The sequence below is a fragment of the Podarcis raffonei genome, chromosome 3, assembly GCF_027172205.1.
Source record: "Podarcis raffonei isolate rPodRaf1 chromosome 3, rPodRaf1.pri, whole genome shotgun sequence".
Classification (NCBI taxonomy): Eukaryota; Metazoa; Chordata; class Lepidosauria; order Squamata; family Lacertidae; genus Podarcis; species Podarcis raffonei.
Window position 1 is genome coordinate 80,321,259 of NC_070604.1, and position 20,816 is coordinate 80,342,074.

Here is a 20,816-nt window from a genome sequence, read left to right on the forward strand (position 1 = left end):
GACTTCTCTATAAGTGGTGGGGACATCGGCATCTATGGCAATTGTCTTCCTGTTCAAATGTGATGGCAGTCCAGCACACTGATGTTGGCATTGTTTGATGTGAAAGCTTAAGTTAGCTCTGTGATACAATGTCAAAAAATGCCAAATAAATTGGATTCATTTATACTTGCTGTGTCCACAGCACACTTCTTGAAATTTCAGAACATGCTTTAGGGATGACTTATGAAAATGACAACCCTCCTTTTCTACATAGTGAAAGTTGTACTGAAATTGTTGTGTTTTATCATTACATCTGCATATTTTCCAAACTGAATCTGTATTGAACTTTGAATTTCATGCTAGTTCCTTTATTAGTTTTTCTAAATTAAATTGTTGTGCTTTTCCTTTTAAGAAAATAAGAAAGGTTATTCTTGGTCAGACCATTGTTCCATCTTGCCCAGAAATTTGTTTCCAACAGTTGCCTCCCAGAAATTCTCAAGGAAATTTACAAGCAGGGCATAATGGAGAATGTTATCCGATATTTGTCACTAGTAACAAGAGGTATATTGCCTCTAAATTGGCCAATGTTTTAACTGTCTTGGCTAATAGGCTTTGACTGAGTTTTCCTTAATGTAGTTGTCTAATGCTGTATCTATGCATAAAGGTAAAGAGAGCCCTGACCATTAGGTCCAGTCGTGACCGACTCTGGGGTTGCGGCGCTCATCTCGCTTTATTGGCCGAGGGAGCCAGCGTACAGCTTCCGAGTCATGTGGCCAGCATGACTAAGCCGCTTCTGGTGAACCAGAGCAGCGCACGGAAATGCCGTAGGCTCAGTGGTTTAGACCACAGCGCCACCCGCGTCCCTTATCTATGCATAGTGACCACCATAACATCCTGTGGCAATGAGTTTCATAAACTATGTGTGTGATTTGCATGAAGAAGTACTTTGTTTTGTCCTCTTTAAACATATTGTCAACAGTTCATTGGATAACCTGCCCTCAAGCTCCAGCATTTGTTTCCTATTAATTGCATTACTGTTCAGTTATAAACAGTATCCAGTGGTTTAAGCTGAAGCAAACATAGTTCAGAAACTTTCAGCTTAAGGAATCATTAATAGAGTTTTACATTCTGTCCATTGGTACCCCTATCATCATTAATTTCTCTGCCATTGCCCTTTATTATCTGAAAATAACAGCTAGATATAGATGAAACAAGGCATAAAAGAAAAGACTGTACACATGTCCTCATATTTTGGGCATTCAACACTCCCTTTAATTTTCTGCTCATATGCATGCAAGATTGGACTCTATTTCCTTTAATCCTGATTTAATATGTCAGCTCTTGCTTCTCTGCTAACATAGCTCTGAGTTATAATGCTCTTGTCCTCTTCCTAAGTTTCCTTCACCTTCTAGTTTAATGGTTCACCAACTGTATAAAAATAGAAATGATGGGCAAAAATTGGATACATTTTATGCACAATAGCTTCATTATTTAATTTTGCCTCTGTACAGGACAACAGCAGAAGTCTTCTGTCATATATCGTCTCATATTATTTGCGTAATTTTGATGAGGTAGGTATAAATTTCTCCATTTTAACTTTTTTTGTTTTGGTTTTCTTGCTTCTGTCACTGAAGCTTAATTCATTGTCTTCTAGTGGTTTAAGTGTGACAGTATGCTCTGCATATAGCTTTGATTGACCATTATCTGCTAGGAATGTGGATATGTTTTTGAGGTGAAATGTTGCCGTTGTTATGGTTATTAGATTAGATTTCTAACCCGCTCTTCACCCTAAGTTCCCAGAGTGGGTTACAACAGTATAAAAATACAATAAGCAAAATAACATGTATTTTTAAAAGAAAAACTACCAGAAGGGTAGATTGAAGCTTACCCCTCAGTGGCGTCAGAGACATCTGCCAAAACAATCCATTCAAGATTGTACATGCCATCTACAACAAAAGCTAATACTTCACAATCATGCATAAAAAATTGCATACACTGAAATTAGAATTGGAAATTGCAATCTCATGTTACTCTGGAATATCCATATTTTTGAGAAGGCAACGGTACTAGCTCAGGCCTCCTTCCCTGAGAAAATGTGTACATCATTTTTGCAGAAATGAATCTGGAAATAAATATCAAGTCATATTACTACTGGGCTTAATGGGCACAGGGAGCTTCGGTTCATCTTTCAACGCAGGGATGAGAAAGCTGTCTCTTTCCTCTCTTCAGAGGTTGTTAGCCCAATGGTCAGGGATGATGGGTGTTGTAGTCCAACAACCTCTGGATGGCTACAGGTTTCCAGTCCCTGTTCTTGTGTAACTATGCCCTGGTCTCCATCTGCTTTACAGCTGGAAAAATACAGCTATCCCACTCATCTTGAGGCTCCGGCCACTCTACTCTACTCTTTACCTTTTTAAATATAGTTGGAGACTAGTTCATCTTTTCCACGAGCACATAATGAGCTACCAAGTGATATTGCCCATTTGCTTGTTGGATTCCATTTATCTGGTATTAACAAGCCTGTACCTTGACTACTTAGATACTGTATTTGCTTTAATAAGTAGGTGTTAAAACTTGAGCTCATATCTCAGTTGCAAATATTTTAATATTTTAATTTTATTTATTTTATGCTTTGTCAGGATGCTGGAAAAGAACAGTGCATCTTCCCTCTTCCAGAGCCACAGGACCTTTTTCAAGCTACTCAGTTAAAATTTGAAGAGTTTCAGAAGGATCTCCGCAAACTTAAAAAAGACTTGCGAGGTACGTGTTTGCAGTCCCTTCTGAGAAACATTTAGAAGATTTCTCTCTGTGTATCTAAAGTTTGAAAGATATGATGCCCATAAAGCCAAATGCATGTCACAGATATGAATAAAAGCCTTCAAGTGAATGTTATCAGCAATTGATTGCAAAACTAAGCTCCTACAGAAGAGAAAACAGTTATTCTACATAAGCCTTTAAAATTGCACTTCTCATATTTAGAGCTTTTCAAAAATAACTTAGGCGGTTTGTCTTGAGAAGGTGAATGGGCTGTGAGGGAAGTCATCATTTGGAATTTCTGACATATCACTTAGAAAATCTGAAATAACTTGCACGGAAAGCATGGCACAATATTTAAGAACACAGAGCTTAATATATAAATTATTAAAAGTGCCAGAGTATTCTTGATGGGCTATTTAGGCTGCAGTCCTGGAAATAAGTTCTGCTGAACACAGTGGAGCTAATTTATGAGTTGACATGTATAGGATTGTTCTGTTAATCTAGCTCTCCAAAGCAGCAGGTTGGTCTTAAACTACGACATATATTCAACAAGACAGATGTTTACATAACCATAGACAGTTGCTAATATTCTTGTCTTGGTGGCTGAACATGTCGTTACAAGATGAATCTGATTTTGTAGATATATTTCAGACAGGTTTCAGACCCGGTTTGGAACTGAAACTGCCTTTGTTGTTCTCTTGGAATTCTTTTGATACCAATGACCATGGTATCTGTTTGAGATGGCTGTTAGAGATAATGCTTTGAAATGGTTCTGCTTTTCCAATTCCAGAAGCTGGTGTTGGATCCTTTGGGAAATGTTCTTCAGAGTCCCACAATTAAAGATCCTGGTGGATTTTTATTTTAAGTGTTCAGTAAGCACTGAAAGTTCAGGAGGGATAGTGGGCTGTCTGACCTCAATTGGAAGGGAGTTCCAGAAAATTGGACCCACAATGCTGAAGGCACAGCTCCTTGTGGATACAAGCCAAGTATCTGAGCCATGGGGACTGCTAATAGAGGCTCCCCTGAAGTACACAGTGATTGAGCAGGGCTATAAGGCATCAGACACCCTGGACCTTGTATTAAGGACCTTGTAAATTAAGATTAAGAGTCTTGAAGCTGCCCCTGTAGCATGTGGGCAGCCAGTGCAAGCCTCGCCGCAGCATTTCACATCAGCTGAAGCCTTGGGATGAGGCCCATGAGTCACCCCACCTTGCAATAATCAAGTTCTGAGATTGCCATTATTAATGGAGATTTCCCCTGCTTCTCAGTTGTACAAGCCAATCTGAAACCATGCAGTATCTCTCAGTTGCTTCTGGCTTAATATAATGCTGGTCCTGCACATGACAGTCAAGCAATGTCATTCTAAATGGAGACTGGTGATTAAGGTTGCAAGATAAAGCTCTTAAGAGTCACAAGCAGTTGGAAAAACATGACATGAGTTTCTTCTCACATGAGGAAACAATTTTCTGAGGTTTTCAAAGCAGCAAATTTAGCATGGCATTAAAGCTAGTGCAATTTGACTTGACGAAAAGAATCCTTTTAATGGCTTTAGCTGAATTTATCGATGGCTTTTGCAAGTTTTATAAACCATTGGATGCTCATCTTAATAGCTGAATACTCTTTTTGTGGGGAGGGAGGGTTCCAAATAACTTCTAAACTAAACAGATATGTACTCTTACTCCCCATTGCCCACCATATATCTCTTTCTTACTTGCACAAACACAGATTCCTTGCATATACATAGAGGCTCAAGCATACTCTTATGTTCCTCATGCATATTGTCATATATGCTCCTTGCCGTCAGTTTTCTTTCTTTATGGCCCTTCCTCATGTGACAGCATAGGACAATGAACAACACAGAAGAATAATCAAGCAATAATTAAAAACATCTAAAAATACATCTCTAAAAGAAAGAAACAAAAAAAATACAAAAACAATGCCAGCTGCTGAAATTTTGGTTGAGATTCATATCTGAAAAGTCTGACTAAACAAATATGTCTTCAGTTTGTGTCTAAACGTCATCAGTATGAGGGGCAGAGGCATCTTCTTGGGGAAGGTGTTCCATAGATGGGGCACTGCCATGGAGAAGGCCTTGTCACACGTTGTCTCCCCTGAGCTAGTAAAACTTACATTCAGAGGCCTGGATCCTACCTAGCCCTACACAAATGGAAGAATCCTTCCATTCATGAAGGGAACTGGGATCGAGCAGGGACTCTTGCTCAAGTTCATGGGTGAAGCAGAATTTTTTCCCCATCTCCCCTTTCCCTGCAGCTATCTACATGCCTCTCATTCTGCTCCAGAAATTCATCCAAACTTCTGGATTTTCAAGGGGCAGAGGGGGAAGGATAGATCAGTGAAGCCCTCCACTTCCCTTCTGCTTGTAGTCAGAGGCACTATGCATCTGAATACTAGTTGCTGGGAATGACAATTGAGGAGAGTACTGTGGCACTCCAGTCCTGCTTGCAGGCTTCCCATAGGCAGCTGGCTGGCCATCGTGAGAACATCTTGACAACCTGCTTTCCCCAGGGAGGCTCACCTAGCACCTACGTTACACGTCTTTAGGCACCAGGCAAAGCATTCCTCTTCTCCCAGGCCTTTAGCTAATTAAATGGTGGGCTCGATGGGCCTTTGGCTTGATCCAGAAGGGCTCCTCTTATGTTCATTTGTACATCCTGTGAATGGAAACCTTGCCCGCCTGATGATCCTGACAGTGGAAGTTGGGTTAAGATGTAAGCCATAAGCTTTATCCTAGCTCCAGACACTTATCCAGCACCTTTTAGTTCCTGATTTGTGGGCAAATCCATGCTGATACTGACAGGAAATTTCTTCAACTGTGTCATGAGCAAGGAGGACTTCTGTGTCTTGTATCCCGCGTTTAGTAGTAGAAAGCTTAACTTGTTTGGTAAGGCTCGCAGAGGGAGGACAATGACAAGACCAAAAATAAGATAGGGACAAGTTCATAGGGTCCATGGAAGAGCTAGCACTGAACCAGCCTGAGAGTCATCTATCTGCTCAGATTCTAAATCAGACTTTTCATTGAGACTTAAGTATAAAACTGTTGGTTTGTACTTCTCTCTCCACAACTGAGAAAATAAGAATGACTATATTAATGAGCAAAGTTGGTGCACAAAATAATTTCCAAAGTGGTATACCTGCACCGCTTATTCCCCAATAACTGCTGGGTGTAAAGTGCATTTGTTTCTGCCCTTCCAAATCTAATCATGCAATGTGATTGCTATTTCCTCTGAAATTCCTACCTATATTTTGAAAGTTGTGCTACATAAAAATGGAGCAACAGCTAGCTGGTGTGGCTACATCTGACTGTCTCAGCGTATTAGCAATCTGTGGGAAATCATGCTAACTTAAAACTATTTTTATAATAATGTAAAATGTTTTCTTTATGGTGTGTAATCAGAATGATAAGCTTGGGTGCACATGTGCTTAAAAGGGAAAATTTTGTGGGGATAGTTTGTTTTTATATATGTTTTCAGGATGATTGCACAGGTTCCTTCTTTTTATTTTCCCTGTTTGTTTTATGAGCAGTACTGTGCACTGGAGACTGCTAATACGGGTGTGAGGGGGAACTTCAGGGGTATTATGTAAAGAAGATGCAATTTTAGACGTTCAAAAGAGCATATTGGGGTATTTCTTGTATTTTAGAGCACGAATTTCATGTCCAGTTTTCATAACTATTTATGTAACATTTCACTAATCATTCTGTTCAGCTGCCACCAATTTCTTCTGCCCTTGTTTTAAAGCATTATGTGCCTGGACATTAATCTGTTATGTACCAGACACTCTAATAAACAAAGGACCTGAGACAGCTTGGGATTTTATTAATATATCTACTGGTTCGGCTCCATCAATTGCTCCCCGATTTCACAGCTCTCCAGGATTCTCAGTTTAGCCTTTCTCAGTTCAGTGACATATAGTTTGTTAAGCAACCTGATCTGCTTTTGATCTCTCCGGGCTGTCAGCAGACCTCCTAGATGCAGTCATGTCGAGTAATAACTTTCAGTAACTCTGTCATTCCACACTTGAAATTTTAGCACTTGCTACAATACTTAAATCGACTTGCTTTGTTAAAGAGAAAGCCTGCTACTGCACTGGAATGATACAGGAGAATTTTAAGTTTAGGACTTTGTGTCAACTCCTGCAGGGTTCCCCACCCCTTGCATCTTAGCATTTGTTGAAAATATTGCTGAAATGAGTATATTTTCAAGTCCCAGTACTTTTGGCTCCAGTTCCACTACTTTCAATCATATCTGAAGTTTGGTTCTGTCATTGAAAAAAGTATATTTAGGCACATTGGAAGATGTTCCATTGCAAACTATTTCTTTTTTTTTTTAAAAAAAGGCTCCAAAATTGATTAGGAGCATAATCAATGAGCTTCAAATCACATGGAACTCTATAACACGAAATGTCCCCCCACTTTGCAATAAATCCAAATGAGATGCGCTTGCTGGATGCATAAAACATGCAGAAACTGAAAAAAACAAGGTTGAATCGGTGCACGGGGTTTCTCCTTTGTCTCCTCTTAAATTGTAATATTTTATTATCATTGTTTCAATCATAATCTATCAGATTAATACTTGTGTTTTTAAACTTGGAAGTCTTTGTCTACTTGAAAGGGATTCTTATATAGCTACAGAAATAGTTTAATTGTACATCTGAAAATCAGATATGTAAATATAGGATTGACAATTAGTGATGGGTCAACTTCTCCATAGATAAAACTAGATCAGGGATTTCCAATGTGGTGTCTGGGGGCTCATATGCACCAACAGGTGCTTCCCTGGTGCTCACATGTTTTCCTGTCCCACCCCCACTCTAAGTAGGCTTGAAAGAAACATTTTATTATAGCCAATAGGTTGTGTGGTATGTGTGTTGCTCACAATAGGTTCTCTAGTTTGCTGTTGTGCCGATACAGACCCAAAAATGTTGCTAATCCCTGGACTAAATTATGACTAGTCATTTAGATATATTAATGTATGACATAATTGCTCAGCATTTCCACAGTTCAACAATTGAAACCCCACCTGCAACAGGGGGCGTAACATTTTCAGCTACTGGGTGTTCAGGTTTCTTGAGTATGCATGGAGGTGGGATAGGCTACAGAGGGATATCATCCTCTTTCCAAAAACACGGATTTGCTATCTTAACAAGTTCACAGGGATGTGGATCTTGCTTAGTAAAAAGAAGACTTTGGGTGACATTACTGCAAACACATCACATTGATTTTGTGAATTGGTCCAGTATACACGCAGTAGATGAACTTTACAATGAAAAATTAAGTTCACCAGTTGTGCATTGAAGATGCTGGATTGAAATGTAAGCAAAGACTCTTCTATAAAGGAATGGCTTACCTTCTCTACGTCTCCATCTGCCCCCTTCATGTTCATGCAGAAATCTGTGCACTAGAATCAATTAAAAAACAGTAAAGGTAATCCTGACACAGTCAGACACTTAAACATGCTTATGCTTCTCTCAACTGTACCCATTTTGTAATGGTTTACAATTTTGGTATAACCTCCATAGACATATCACTTTTGCATTATGCTATGTACTTTTCACCGTTTTTCTAAGTGTTTTCCATTCTTCTTCTAGAAATGACTTCAGTCCTGTAATAACTGATTTTTGTGTGTGTTTTAAGGAGGGAAAGTCATTTTCATAGCTGAGAGGTGGTATGTCAGATAAACTTCAGACTTCAGAAATACAAAACAATCTTCCTAGATCTGACCAGTTGCATTCTGGCTCACCCAGAGCAGACCCAGGCCAGCAGTTCCTATAGAGGTTGGTGCAGACTCCTTGTCAGGAGCCCTCCTGCTGCTGCTTTTCATGTCGTGCTGAGTCCATGTCACTTTGACATGGGTTGCAGGCATGTAAGCGTACTTTAAGGCTATGGTCCTGAAGGCTAATGAACTACAACCCACATACACTGCTAATATTGACATAATTCATTTCAAGGTAATAGGACTACTCAACTCAACAGTGGTTTTCATGACCGCTGCTTAAAAACCTCTTAGGATTTCCACGTAAACATTGCTGTGGCAAGCTAATCATTAGTGCTGCACCCACATACTTCAGTAGCCTGTGCAAACATTGCTGAAAGGGTTAATTGACTGAAACATCACTGCATGCAGACTCCTAAACCTAAACCATATGTAAAATAAAGCCAGGATTTCAGTCAATCTGTGAGTCATGTTTTACTGTCCTTAAAACTCCAAACAAGGAGCTGTCTGTAGAGGCTTTTGAAGCTTCAACAGTCCTTAGCATAAGTCCTAACAATACCAAAAAAATAAATAAAAGAAAATTGAGAGGTCTTTCTCTTCTCATGGAAAAGTGTGCAATTCAGATAAACCTGGCTTCATTTCCCTGCATTAAATCTGAACTCCCTTTAAAGTTACCGACTTCAAGCATTTCTATATGACTCTGTGGTGCTCAGATCAGATGGCGTTTCTCTTTCCAGGAATATGTAAGATCTATATCCCTAATATATTTCTGAAAATAAATTTGGGGAAACTTTTCAAAGTACCCAAATAAGAAGTGCTCGCCATTTTTCTCACTGTCTAACCAAAAGGGCAGATTCTTAAAATGTGAGCAAATTTGGATGTATTTTTGTAGACTTATACCCAGATGTGTGACATCTGACAGATTATGAATTATGGCATGCACCCCTCAACCTACAAAATTAAGCTGAAATAAGACTGTATGCCATGAACATCAAATCAGAAATTTACCTTTGATCATATGTTTGTTCAGCTCTTGCCTTTTGACTGATTCACAAATAGTACAATTGTATGCATATTTCGTTTGAAGTAAGCCTCCGTAAATTCAGTGGATCTTACTCCCTAGTAAGTGGGTTTAAGACTGGAGGCAAATTAATACCTTGCACAGTTTTTTCTCATTGGATGAATGTGGATTTTCACAGAATCCAATACTGCATTTAAAATATCAACATCTTGGCAAATTAGCCGATATTCTTCCTGTGCTGACAGTGGTCCAGGTATCATGGAGTGTTGCTTAACCATCATTCAGTGCTGTGTGCATTGGCTAGAAACAATACAGATTATATGCTGATCATTTTATTATGGTTAAGTGTTTTTAAAGTCTGTTGATTTTATTGGCGTTTTCTTATAAATATTTCAGTCTTGGTCAAATAACTTATTTTTTTAATGTGGTCTATAATTTTGTTAATTAAAATAAAATGAATGTAACACTGCATCTGATTGCCTTCTTCCATAAACTGTAGTAGAGCATTGTTTTCTGAAACCTGATAGTGAAACATAGTTCACAAGCAATGCTAAACCATGGTTTAGCAGAATTGAGCCTGAGCAAACCTCTGACTCTTGGTTCCCCATCCTTTCTCATCCCACGTGGCTGGGAGCATTTACCTTCATGTTCATAGCTTAATGTTATATATGAACCAGAGATTGTGGTTTAAATTAAAAGTCTGGTCACTCTTTAAGCAAGCTAGTAACCCACTTAACCTTATGATAAATATGTGCTTATTACTTCTTACACATAAAGAATTGTGTCTGGGGTGGTAGTGGATAGAAGGCTGTCTGGGTTTTGTTTTCCCTGCTGGTGGCAGCTATTCACACTGGTTTGCTGTAGGGGAGGATACAGGTTTGAGGTAAGGATAAGCTGCAGATGACCTAAACTTCAAAGCAGTCATGAAATGTGATTATTTGCTATGAGCCACCAGCTGAGAATAACCATAACATATATGTTAGCTTCTTGAAACATTTGGAATATATTTGCAAGATTCTTTTCTTTTTGCAAGGCCTTCTTGAGCATTTTGAAGAGGATGAAAACTAATCTTCATTAGGAATGTAAGAATAGCCTTCTGGGTAAGACCAAATGCCCTCTAGACCAGCATTCTGTTCCCAGAATGGACAACTGTAGGAAGCCCACAAGGAGGAAATGAACTAAGGAATCCTTCCCTGCTCATGACTGCAGGCAACTGCTGTTCAGAAGCATACTGTTCTGATAGTGCATGGGCTATTGATAGCCTTACTAATCATGAATTTGTCAAATCTTATACACTTCTATCACACACCCCACCCACTCATCTTTTTCTTCTAAATTAAAAATCCCCAATTGTTGTAAGCTTTCCTTAAAGAGGAGTTATTCCAGGTCTCAGTCATTTGGAGAAGATATAGAGTATCCTTTATCATGACTATGCCATAGCTGCCACAAAAAATAAGCACATAAAGCATTTTGGTTTTGCCTGAAGATACAACAAAAGTCAGAGACCACATAGTCTATCAAATGAAGTTTATATTGCACTGCAGCTCTTGCACTTGCTGTGAAATTGACCTAGCATTGCATTTGTTTAGGCACTGAGCCTATGAACACTTAAGTATATTTTTAACTTTGTAAGCATGAATGGTTTCATTGAGGTCAATAGAATTCACATGGTAGTATAGTTCAGCATGTTTACAAGTGTGTGTGATCTGAGCCTTGGTAAATTACTGTAGCTGAGTAGTCAATTCCACAAAGTTTAGAAATATGGTTTACTTTGCATATGTGTATATATTTTATGAGCCTACCTCTCTGAGACAGATGTAAGTTTTGTTTTTAAGTTTCCTACCAGGCAGTAAATGTTGGTTAAACTTTTTTTTTTTAAGTACAGTTATTCACATTTTTTGCAGTCTTGTCCACAGATACCAAACCTAGGCCCCAGGAATCTGAATAGACTAACTATGGTCATTGGGTTGCATCCAGTGGTAGTGGAAAGCACTTTCACACACACTTTCACACACACAAGTAAAGGCATCTGATTTTCACCAGTCCTCATGCTTTAGGCCTCCATTCTACATTCCATTCTGTTTCAGTGTTGAAACAGTATGGAATGTAGAATGGAGGCAGGAGGACTGGTGAAAATTACAATGGCTTATTTTGACATGTAGGTGAATCAGCGTGGCATAGCTTTGTCTCTCTCTCCATCCATGCCATGTTCCTGAGAGTTCCTATTCATAGTAAAGTGGCATTGACTGTGCCAATCCAAAACGGGTCTGACACTATTTCAGTTGAATTTGCATGTGATTGCAAAACAGTCATAAAAGTTTGCTGGAGCCAACAGTTCATGGGATCAGATGTAAGTGCCAATACTGGGGCTTAAGTCTGTTTGTAATGAATCTCATTCTAATGCAGTGTGTTACTTCAATTTTCAGGATGTGAGACAGAAGCGGGCAAAGTTTGCCAGTTTTCATTAGAAGAACACATCCAGCCTTTTAAAGACAGCATGGAGAAATTCATTAGTCAAGGTAAATAATGAGGTGCCATTGAACCTTTCCAAGATTTATCAAAAGAAGGTTATGGAAACAATGTTTCGACATGGTGAATAAAGAGTCTATTTTGAAACCACAGATATGTGTATATTAGCTCAATCAATTGGCATTGCATTTCAGAACACCTCTACCTGTTCTGTGTTCCATTTAATAGAGGCAGTTTTTGACTTTTAAATATATATTTCTGATGAGTTCATATTCTGTGTAGGAAACAATTTCCTAACATTTGTTTCTTGACAATTTCATAAAACTGGAAGCTGAAGCTGTGCTTTGACTTGTCTCCAAATACATGGTGATACTTTTCAAAGTATTGAAAATATGATGTGTTCAGTCTTCTGGTTTATTTCACTAGCAAATTGTCTTTGAAAGGCCACATGTTTTGAAAACAAAATCTAAGGAATTCTGTAAAATGTTTGGGTCACGTTCACAGAAAATGCCACAAAAGTGGACTTCATAATCCATGGCTTATTTCTCACCTCCATTTTAGCTTTTTCAGGTTTCCAAGCCAATTGCTGGAGAACTCAGACTGATATTTCCTATAGGACTGAATATGATAGTTATTGTGATTTTTCTTTCCATTTGGAACTTTCTAATTATTATTATTTCTAAAGGTTAGAACCTTGTACTTTGGGATTGATGTGAAATACTTTGAAAGAAATGCTCTTGGGCGTCTTCAGTGGTAGTGTACCATCAGCTAAGAAAGAAGAGCTATCAGCACCGTCTCTGAAGCCTCCACAGTCACTTACAGACTCTCTGTTAAGACCGTGTTCATGGAAGACAATCTTACACAGCTATGAGCGATTGCCAAAGATCACTCTGGGGGGCTTGTAACAGCTTGCCTCAAATGAGTGGCAGGATTTTAAAGCCCCTGAATTCTTTTCTGGCTCACATTAAAATGTGAGTTGGAGAAGGTTCCTAGCTGCTGCTCCCACTACTTGAGAGACTTTTTCCAAGCTCTGGAGAAAAAAACTGAGTTCTTTCCATAAGGAGACATATAATTTCCAAATTAATATGATGGCAGCTTTGAAGAGCTCTCTGATCACAAAAAAATAATAATTAAAAAAGTTGATTAAGGAATAAAGTTAAAAACCATATGGGGGTAGGGTAGCCCAGTCACAGGTAGGGTATCAGCCCAGTCACAGGTAGGGTATCAGACATTAAAAGCCATTCCTGGGCCAACCTGAGCTGCCCCAATTATGGCCAAGTTCAAGATTACACCCAAGCTGTGAAGCTGGCTCTTCAGAGGAAGTGCAAGCCCATCTGAGTCTTGGTTGAACACCTCCCTTGAGAGTGGACAATTTCCCAGCTGACAGCACATCTGTCTTATCCAGATGAAGTTTCAGTTGTTCACCTTCATCCAACCTGGTAACCCCTCCTGTCACCAATTCAGCAGTCTTCTGAGATGAGCAGATGGAAAAATGAGGAAGAGCCAAACTGCTCCATGACCTCTCAGTGGTTTCATGTAAAGTATAGGGTAGCAGGCAGAATAGGACCCTGAGGCACCAATGGCCAAGGAGTGGAGAAGAAATCCACTGAAATTGAAATTGATAATGGTTTTCTATAAGGACTAGAATCATCTTAGCACTGTGCCTCCCAGTCTCAACCCAGACGAGTCCTCAGAAGGGTACAATGAACAGTGATATTGAAAGCTGCTGAGAACAATATGGTTACACTCCCCCCACCCCCAGCATCCATTCCCCAGCAGAAGTCATCCTTCAAGATGTCCAAGGCTCTTTCTTTCTCCAAACTGAACCTGACTCCAGACTGGAAAGGATTCAAATAATCATAATCATTCAACATCATCTGGAGTTGTCTCACTACCACCTCTTTAAGTGCAGCAGGGATGACTCCATCCCTCAACGAGGCCTTCACAACCTATGAGGTCCACATACCCAGCTCAGCTTTGCAGAAAGGACAAGTATCACTGGTAGGAATCATCCCTCCAAGCAGTTTGTCCACACCCTCAAGTTGCTTAATACAACTTGTGCTCTCTGATTCTCCCAGGCAAATGCCTTCTTATTTGTTTTCCCCAGCAGGGATTACTTGAAAGCCTGGTTGTGGCAGAACTATGCTTTTTTCAAAAACAAAAACCACTAAGTGACATGTTAGAGGTGAGTTGACTACCAGGAAGGGTTATATATCCCCTTCCGACCTACTGGTTTTTGCCTTCAACTGCCCTTCCCCCTGAATTTACCTTACAAGAAAAGCATGAGGTTGAGCACCCTTGTTTTCCTTTTGAATTCTTGAACAAAGTCTAATACAGAGATGAAGAAGAAAACCTTTTGATTAAGTTCCAAAAATAAAGTAATGTTATAAAGTTTGTAATATGAAATCCTTTGTTTTTTATCTGGCTGGGCTGAAATCAGGCTTGAAAGAGTTCATACAGGCTTTTGCTTTCCTGCATAGTATTTGACAGGCTTTTGATCTCAATATTTTTTTCTAAGGGCTTTTGTTGTTTACGTAGGCATAATCGATGAGTTGTTTCAGGTAGATTGCACACACAAAGACCATTTAGGAAAAATGAGGGTAATGTAAACACTCTGTTTATAATAGAGTGTTTTCTGGGAAAAGAAAAATGGAATTTCCAACCATTTCCAAACAGCATAGGAATTTTCTATAGGATATTTATATACTGCCTACATTCTTTGGCTTTCAGTTCAACAGCATATTTACGTTCTCAAATCTATTGTGTTGTGGTTGCAATGTCTCATGGTAAAGGCACTAATTTGGACAGATAGAGAAAACTGGCAACATGTGGAGGTGAATCATAAGGAAAGTCATAGCAAATTAGGCAATTGCTTCTTTAACATTCTAAATGAGAAAAGGTGGGGAGGAGGGTACCAATGAACACATACAAAATGATTCAGAGTTTAGACCAGCAGTTAAAAATAAGAGATTATTATTCAAATGCAATTTTATATTCAATTACACTGAGAAATTGTGATATTCCCTTAGGAGACTTTTGGATCTTATTCAGCAGAAATAGCTTAAATTACTGAGAAAGCTTCAGGCTAGACAGTGGCTTGAAACAGTAATAGCATTCAGTAATCATTGGGTCAAGATTGCAGCTGAGGACAATGGCAAAAGAAGTGGCATCAAGGCACAATGTTGAGTCCCAGTTCAATTGCTGTAGCAGAATTATTTCCAGAATGATATATAGATAACCAACAAAACAAAGCCCTGCAACTCTAAAAGGGTGTCTGTTTGGGGCAGTCATTTCTTCTCTTTTACTTTTGATAGCCTCATCTTCATGAAAAACAAGTCATTTGGTAGCCAGGACCCATCTGATGTCACAGAGAAAGCAAATATCTCAAGAGCTTCACAGATTCCAAATGTGTAACTCGCAGAAGGTTTCCAGAATGGTGTCCAACCTCAGGCACTTTCCTCAGAAACCTGAAATCTTTTGAAATTAAGGACATATAACCTCCCTCATCAGAATGAATAGATACAAAGCACAAGGAAGATCCATCAGAGGTGTCACAGGGATGCTGAAGTATTCAGATTAATGCTTGGTCTTGATCTTTTAAGAAGTCTCTGCAGCACAAGGACAGAGCCAAGTATTTTTTTTCCCCTGCAGCTTGCTAGCACTTTAAGCATTGGTTGGTATCAAACCACTTTGGGGCAGCAACTCTGGTGCTTTCTCACCTTAAGCCTCAAATGCTTATAAACTTGCTTTGTCTTCTGGCAGTCTCAGCATTAGCTCTTGCCTGCCAGCTTCCAGATCTTAGCATCTAACTCCTTGTCTGACCTTCAGTGTTTTAGCAAGCTATGCTGGCTTTAATTCTTCCTTGTCTGTAACAATAATCCCATTTACTTTATGCGGTACAAAATAGCTCTGTTTACCCCTAACTTGAAGCTTTTCTCCAGCCATCAGTTGCTAAATGGAAGAGAATAGAAGACAATGTGGGACAGGCAAAACTGCAGCAATGTGTAATGACTTCCTTATTCAACACAAGTGAGAAGTTTTATGCACAAGCCCTCTATCCCTTTATACATACAGTCAGATGGGCAGGGTATTATTATTATTATTATTATTATTATTATTATTATTATTATTATTTTAGCTTTTGCTATTTTCTTTTAAATAACACTGGTCAACAACAAATTTGTTGTCTGCGTTTTTTCAGTTGATTTAGAACGAATCTGATGCGCTGAATCCAAAAATCACATTGGTTTTGCTAAATCAGGTGAAGTTTTTGAGCTATGGCCACATGTCGTTTTTTACGTTTTTGTTCACATGTACGCTTGTGTGGAGCATTTTAGAAGAAGTTGGTGGGGGTAAAATGCCATGTCGAATAATTGTTTTGATTGGAAATGATTATTTTAATGACAAGATGTATTCAGGTCCGATAGTTCTGGGTGATTATGTCGAAAAGGGATCAGTTTGAAGTCATAAAACCTTGAAATCTTCCATAAATTGGTGCAGCAAAGCATAAAGTTGGGGGATCAAAACTAAGTTAATGGGGCAGCCGCCCCACAAAGTGTATAGGAAACTCCACCGGTGCATGCGCCAACTTATGACTAATTTGTACCTATTTTTGGTTGGAATTCCCATGGTTTGGAGGGAGCCGACAAACCATGTCACTGACTGCTACTTCTGCGCTGTTGATATGACTGGGATCAACAGAAAGAACTGGTGCAGCCTCAAGTATTCTGATCTTCAATCATCACGTTGTCCTGTAGCTCATTGTGATGAAATTCCAGTGCCTATCTTCGGAGAACTGACATTAGTGACGAAGATGCCTCCAGTGTTGAAGGACATGAAGAAGAAGAAGTGGTTCTTGAAGATGATGCTCCACATCCATTTTCCCAAAAGGAGTTGAATGATCTAGTTCGCGACCTCAGCTTGTCAAAGGACTCTGCCGAACTGTTGGCATCTAGATTGTCCTCTCTGACAGTGCTCGCATCAGCTTCCTCCACAACAGGCATCAAGAGTACCTCCGTTTTTTCTCGGAAGAGAAGGACTTGGTGTACTGTGCAGATATTGCGCAGCTTCTGCTCAAGCTTGGAGTGCCACAGTACGAACTCAAAGATTGGAGACTGTTCATTGACAGCAGCAAGCAATCACTGAAATGTGTTCTGCTACATAACGGCAACCAGTTTGCCTCTATACCCCTGGCTCACTCGACTACACTGAAGGAGAACTATGAAGTGGTGAAGTATATGCTGGAGAAAATTGGTTATGATCAGCATAAGTGGTTTATTTGTGTTTACCTGAAGATGGTGAACTTTTTGTTGGGACAAAAGTCTGGCTTCACCAAGTACCCATGTTTTCTGTGCATGTGGGATAGTAGGGACCATGCTCAGCATTACACCAAGAAGGACTGGCCTGTACAGGAGGAATTGGTGCCTTGCAAAGAAAGGAACATCATCAACGACCCTCTGGTGGACAGAGACAGAATACTCTTCCCACCGCTGCACATCAAGTTCGGCTTAATCAAGCAGTTCACCAAGGCTCTGGACAAGGATGGTGACTGCTTCACTTACTTGTGCCAGGCTTTTCCAGGATTGGCCATGGAGAAGTTGAAAGCTGGCATCTTTGACGGTCCTCAGATCCGTCAGCTCATCAGAGATCCAGAGTTTGGAAACTCAATGAACGAAGTGGAACTGGAAGCGTGGAAGGCATTTGTTCTGGTAGTGAAGAACTTTCTTGGCAACAATAAGGCCAGAAACTACGCAGAACTTGTCAACAACATGCTGATTCCTTTCAGAAACCTTGGCTACAACATGAGCTTCAAGATGCACTACCTATTTTCACATATGGACCATTTTCCTGAGAAACTGGGTTCAATGAGTGACGAGCAGGGGGAGAGATTCCATCAGGACATGAAAGAGATGGAGACCAGGTATCAGGGTAGCTGGGACACAGTCATGATGGCTGACTACTGTTGGACTCTGAAGAGAGACCTCCCTGCCGCTGAGCATTCCTGGAGTTCCAAGAAACGGAAGTTCAAGCCCTGAAGTTTGAAAAATGGTGAAGCAACATGCAATTTACGTGTACTTACCTTCATCAATGCCCACCATTCAGTTTACAGTAAACCTGACCTGATGGAGAGAAACGGATGCCATTTCCTGATTCAGCAGTGCAAAAATACCCTAAATCAGTTGTAGAAATCTAGACAACATTCAAAAAGTAAAAAATTGTTGCCCAGTGTAATTGATCCACACACATACTTAAACAAAAGTCTGCCTATGTTCTCTACTTCCCATTTTTACCTGCACTGCATGCCTCACATACATGTTTCCATCCTGCTTATGGTACTGGAGAAGCGTCAGCTGGTAGTCTCATTGTGTCTTACCCTCTTCACAAGGAAGCCTACTTTTGCAAAAATCTAAAATTATCCATCTTCCTCTAACGAAATGCATTGTGATGAAACTCCTTTTCTACTACAGAAATGTAGTCGATAAGCTTGTTCTGCTTTGGATCACATTTTAATGGTGTAATCCATTAGTACTTTCTGAAAATAAATTGGGCAACATCTGTCTCCTTTTTTATGGTTACAAACTGGATGTGTAAGATTGTATAAACCACCTAAATAGTCATGGTGGTAAAACCTTGTCGCCAGTTCAAATAATCTGGTCAGAACAGAGTGATCTTGGAAATGAGCTAGCGATGCTCCCATATGACTTTGTTTACAGTGCAGATACGTTTTCTAACCCACCGTTCTACATTAGTTAATCACTAAGCAGCGCTAGACTTTTAGCAGTGCAAGTTTCTTGGAGACAAGCACCACATTTTTGTGGTAAGCTTTAGCATTTGTATTTGAGGAATACTTAAAATAAAATGTTAAAACTGTGCTTCAGATAGAGTTATGCAATGATTTCCCCAACTGAAATCTACTTAACTTCAATCACAGTTCGTTTTAATTTAAAGTTGCAGGCTTAGAATGAAATATCTAGGTTGATCTTAGATTTGGCCATCATTTCAGTGGGTTGCTGAAGCTGGCGTGTCCACCACCCTTTCTTTCTTTCTTTGGTCAAAAGGTCTTAGCACGATAGGTGGTCTGGTCTCTTTTTATCTGGCAACACCCACTGCAGATTTTTAAGGTAGTTAGGGTCAGCTGTTAAATTCTTTTAAAGATTTTTCCAAGAGCTCTATCTAATGGTGAAATTCAGAAACTGGGACATAGGGCTTTTTAAATAGTCCAAACCATGTTTTAAAAAGGTTGAGGTTAAACATGTGATGTAAACATTCAAGTTACATGAAGTTCAGAAGGCATGTACAATGGTTGCACTGCCTCATAACTGTGGCTTGTATCTGGATATACATATTCTGTCAAGGAGTGTGATACACTTAGTTTTTGTGTTGCTTCAATTCCTTGGAACAATTTGCATAAAGTTTGCCCTATCTGCAACCAAGTTTTCCTTTGGAATTTGGAGGCTCCCATCAGGATTGGATGAATCCATCTTTATTTACAACATTTTGTTCCACACATGGATTTTTTTACAGTTTTGCTAGAGGATTGGGACTGCCTAAGACTTTCACTTTTTCTTCACCCCCTTGCTCTCCCAAGTCTGCTCTGGAAATTGCAGGGAACAAAAGAGTAAAGAAAAATTACATTGTGCCAGTGGAAGTCCATTCTGCTGGTAGATGGCCATCATTGGATGTCACCCAGTAAATTGTTCTTCTGCATGCAGAATTGGTAAAGTTCATATTACTCAGAGATTTTGGACTGATCCTGGATGGTATTATAAAATATTTGATGTGGAAGGATCCAGTTTTGGGAGAATAAACAACCACAAGACAACAGAACGTTCCTTAATTATCATAAAGCATGATAACAATACTAAGCATCCTTGTTTCACAATGCAGCTAAAATTGATAGGAAATTTTCAAATGCCAATATTTGACCAAAATTCCACTTGTGAGGGATTTTTGTGGCAGTGCTAATTCAGTTTTCTGGTGACTGTAGATGCTAATACTGTAGTGATAATGATGTATACATGACATTTTGACATGGGCCGTTTAGTCTTAGCACTATCGGTTTATACAGGCATTTTCTTTTTGAAGCGGCATACTGGTGCAAACCTGCCATATATCCACTATATCTATCTATCTATCTATCTATCTATCTATGGGGTGATGGTGGAATGAGAAACAAAGTGAGTATGTAAATATATTGCTAGGTCATTAACTTGTGAATGTGCTTCACATCTACTTTGGTGATTTGCATAACCTGATTCTTCAGTCAAGGTGTTCACCTACTGCTTTTGGTACCTATAACTTTTCATGTATCGAAAACTGCTTCTGGAAGTGATTTTGGTGTATTTTCTTTCACACCAAGGCCAAGTGCACAAGTTTAGTGCTCACACAGTGATACAGAGCTTTTCCTTTCAGAAGTGTGTAAAAGGAGGGTTTTGCTGCTTAAGAAAATTAATGCTTAAATAAAAGCATTACACTTTATCTATAATCTTGTTCTCTATCTGTTGTTCAGCTAAAATTGACCATGAAATGGAAGAGAAATCCCTGGAAGAGACACATAAAAGGTGAGCAGACCAAGCTTCATATTCCACTAGCATTCTCATAAGCTTCTATTTTTTAGGTAGTAAAAGGAACAAAGTCTTAAAGGACAAATTGTGATTCTGCCAATAGAATTTATAGGGTATTGCTTGGTATACGACGCTCTCATATAATATGCTAGAAAAGCTAGAAAGTTCAGACTCTTCCTAAAATTAACACAACACTTCCAAGAGGATTAAAACAATAATCCAATCAGGGCTTTGCATAAAAAAATGGGTTGTCTTCCTCAGACTAATAACAGATGCACAATACTTTTATTCTGT

At 39.3% G+C, this 20,816-nt stretch overlaps 1 protein-coding gene across 2 annotated transcripts in view; it reads left to right on the top strand.

The window, feature by feature from the left end:
• Positions 1-20,816, top strand: part of FMN2 (formin 2) — a 159,675-nt gene that overhangs the window by 110,653 nt on the left and 28,206 nt on the right. For both annotated transcript variants that reach the window (XM_053382624.1, XM_053382625.1), the window contains 4 exons: positions 1,491-1,550; positions 2,619-2,739; positions 11,916-12,008; positions 20,468-20,519. In XM_053382624.1, coding sequence (XP_053238599.1) covers positions 1,491-1,550; positions 2,619-2,739; positions 11,916-12,008; positions 20,468-20,519 — 326 coding nt within the window. The remainder of the gene's footprint in view (positions 1-1,490; positions 1,551-2,618; positions 2,740-11,915; positions 12,009-20,467; positions 20,520-20,816) is intronic.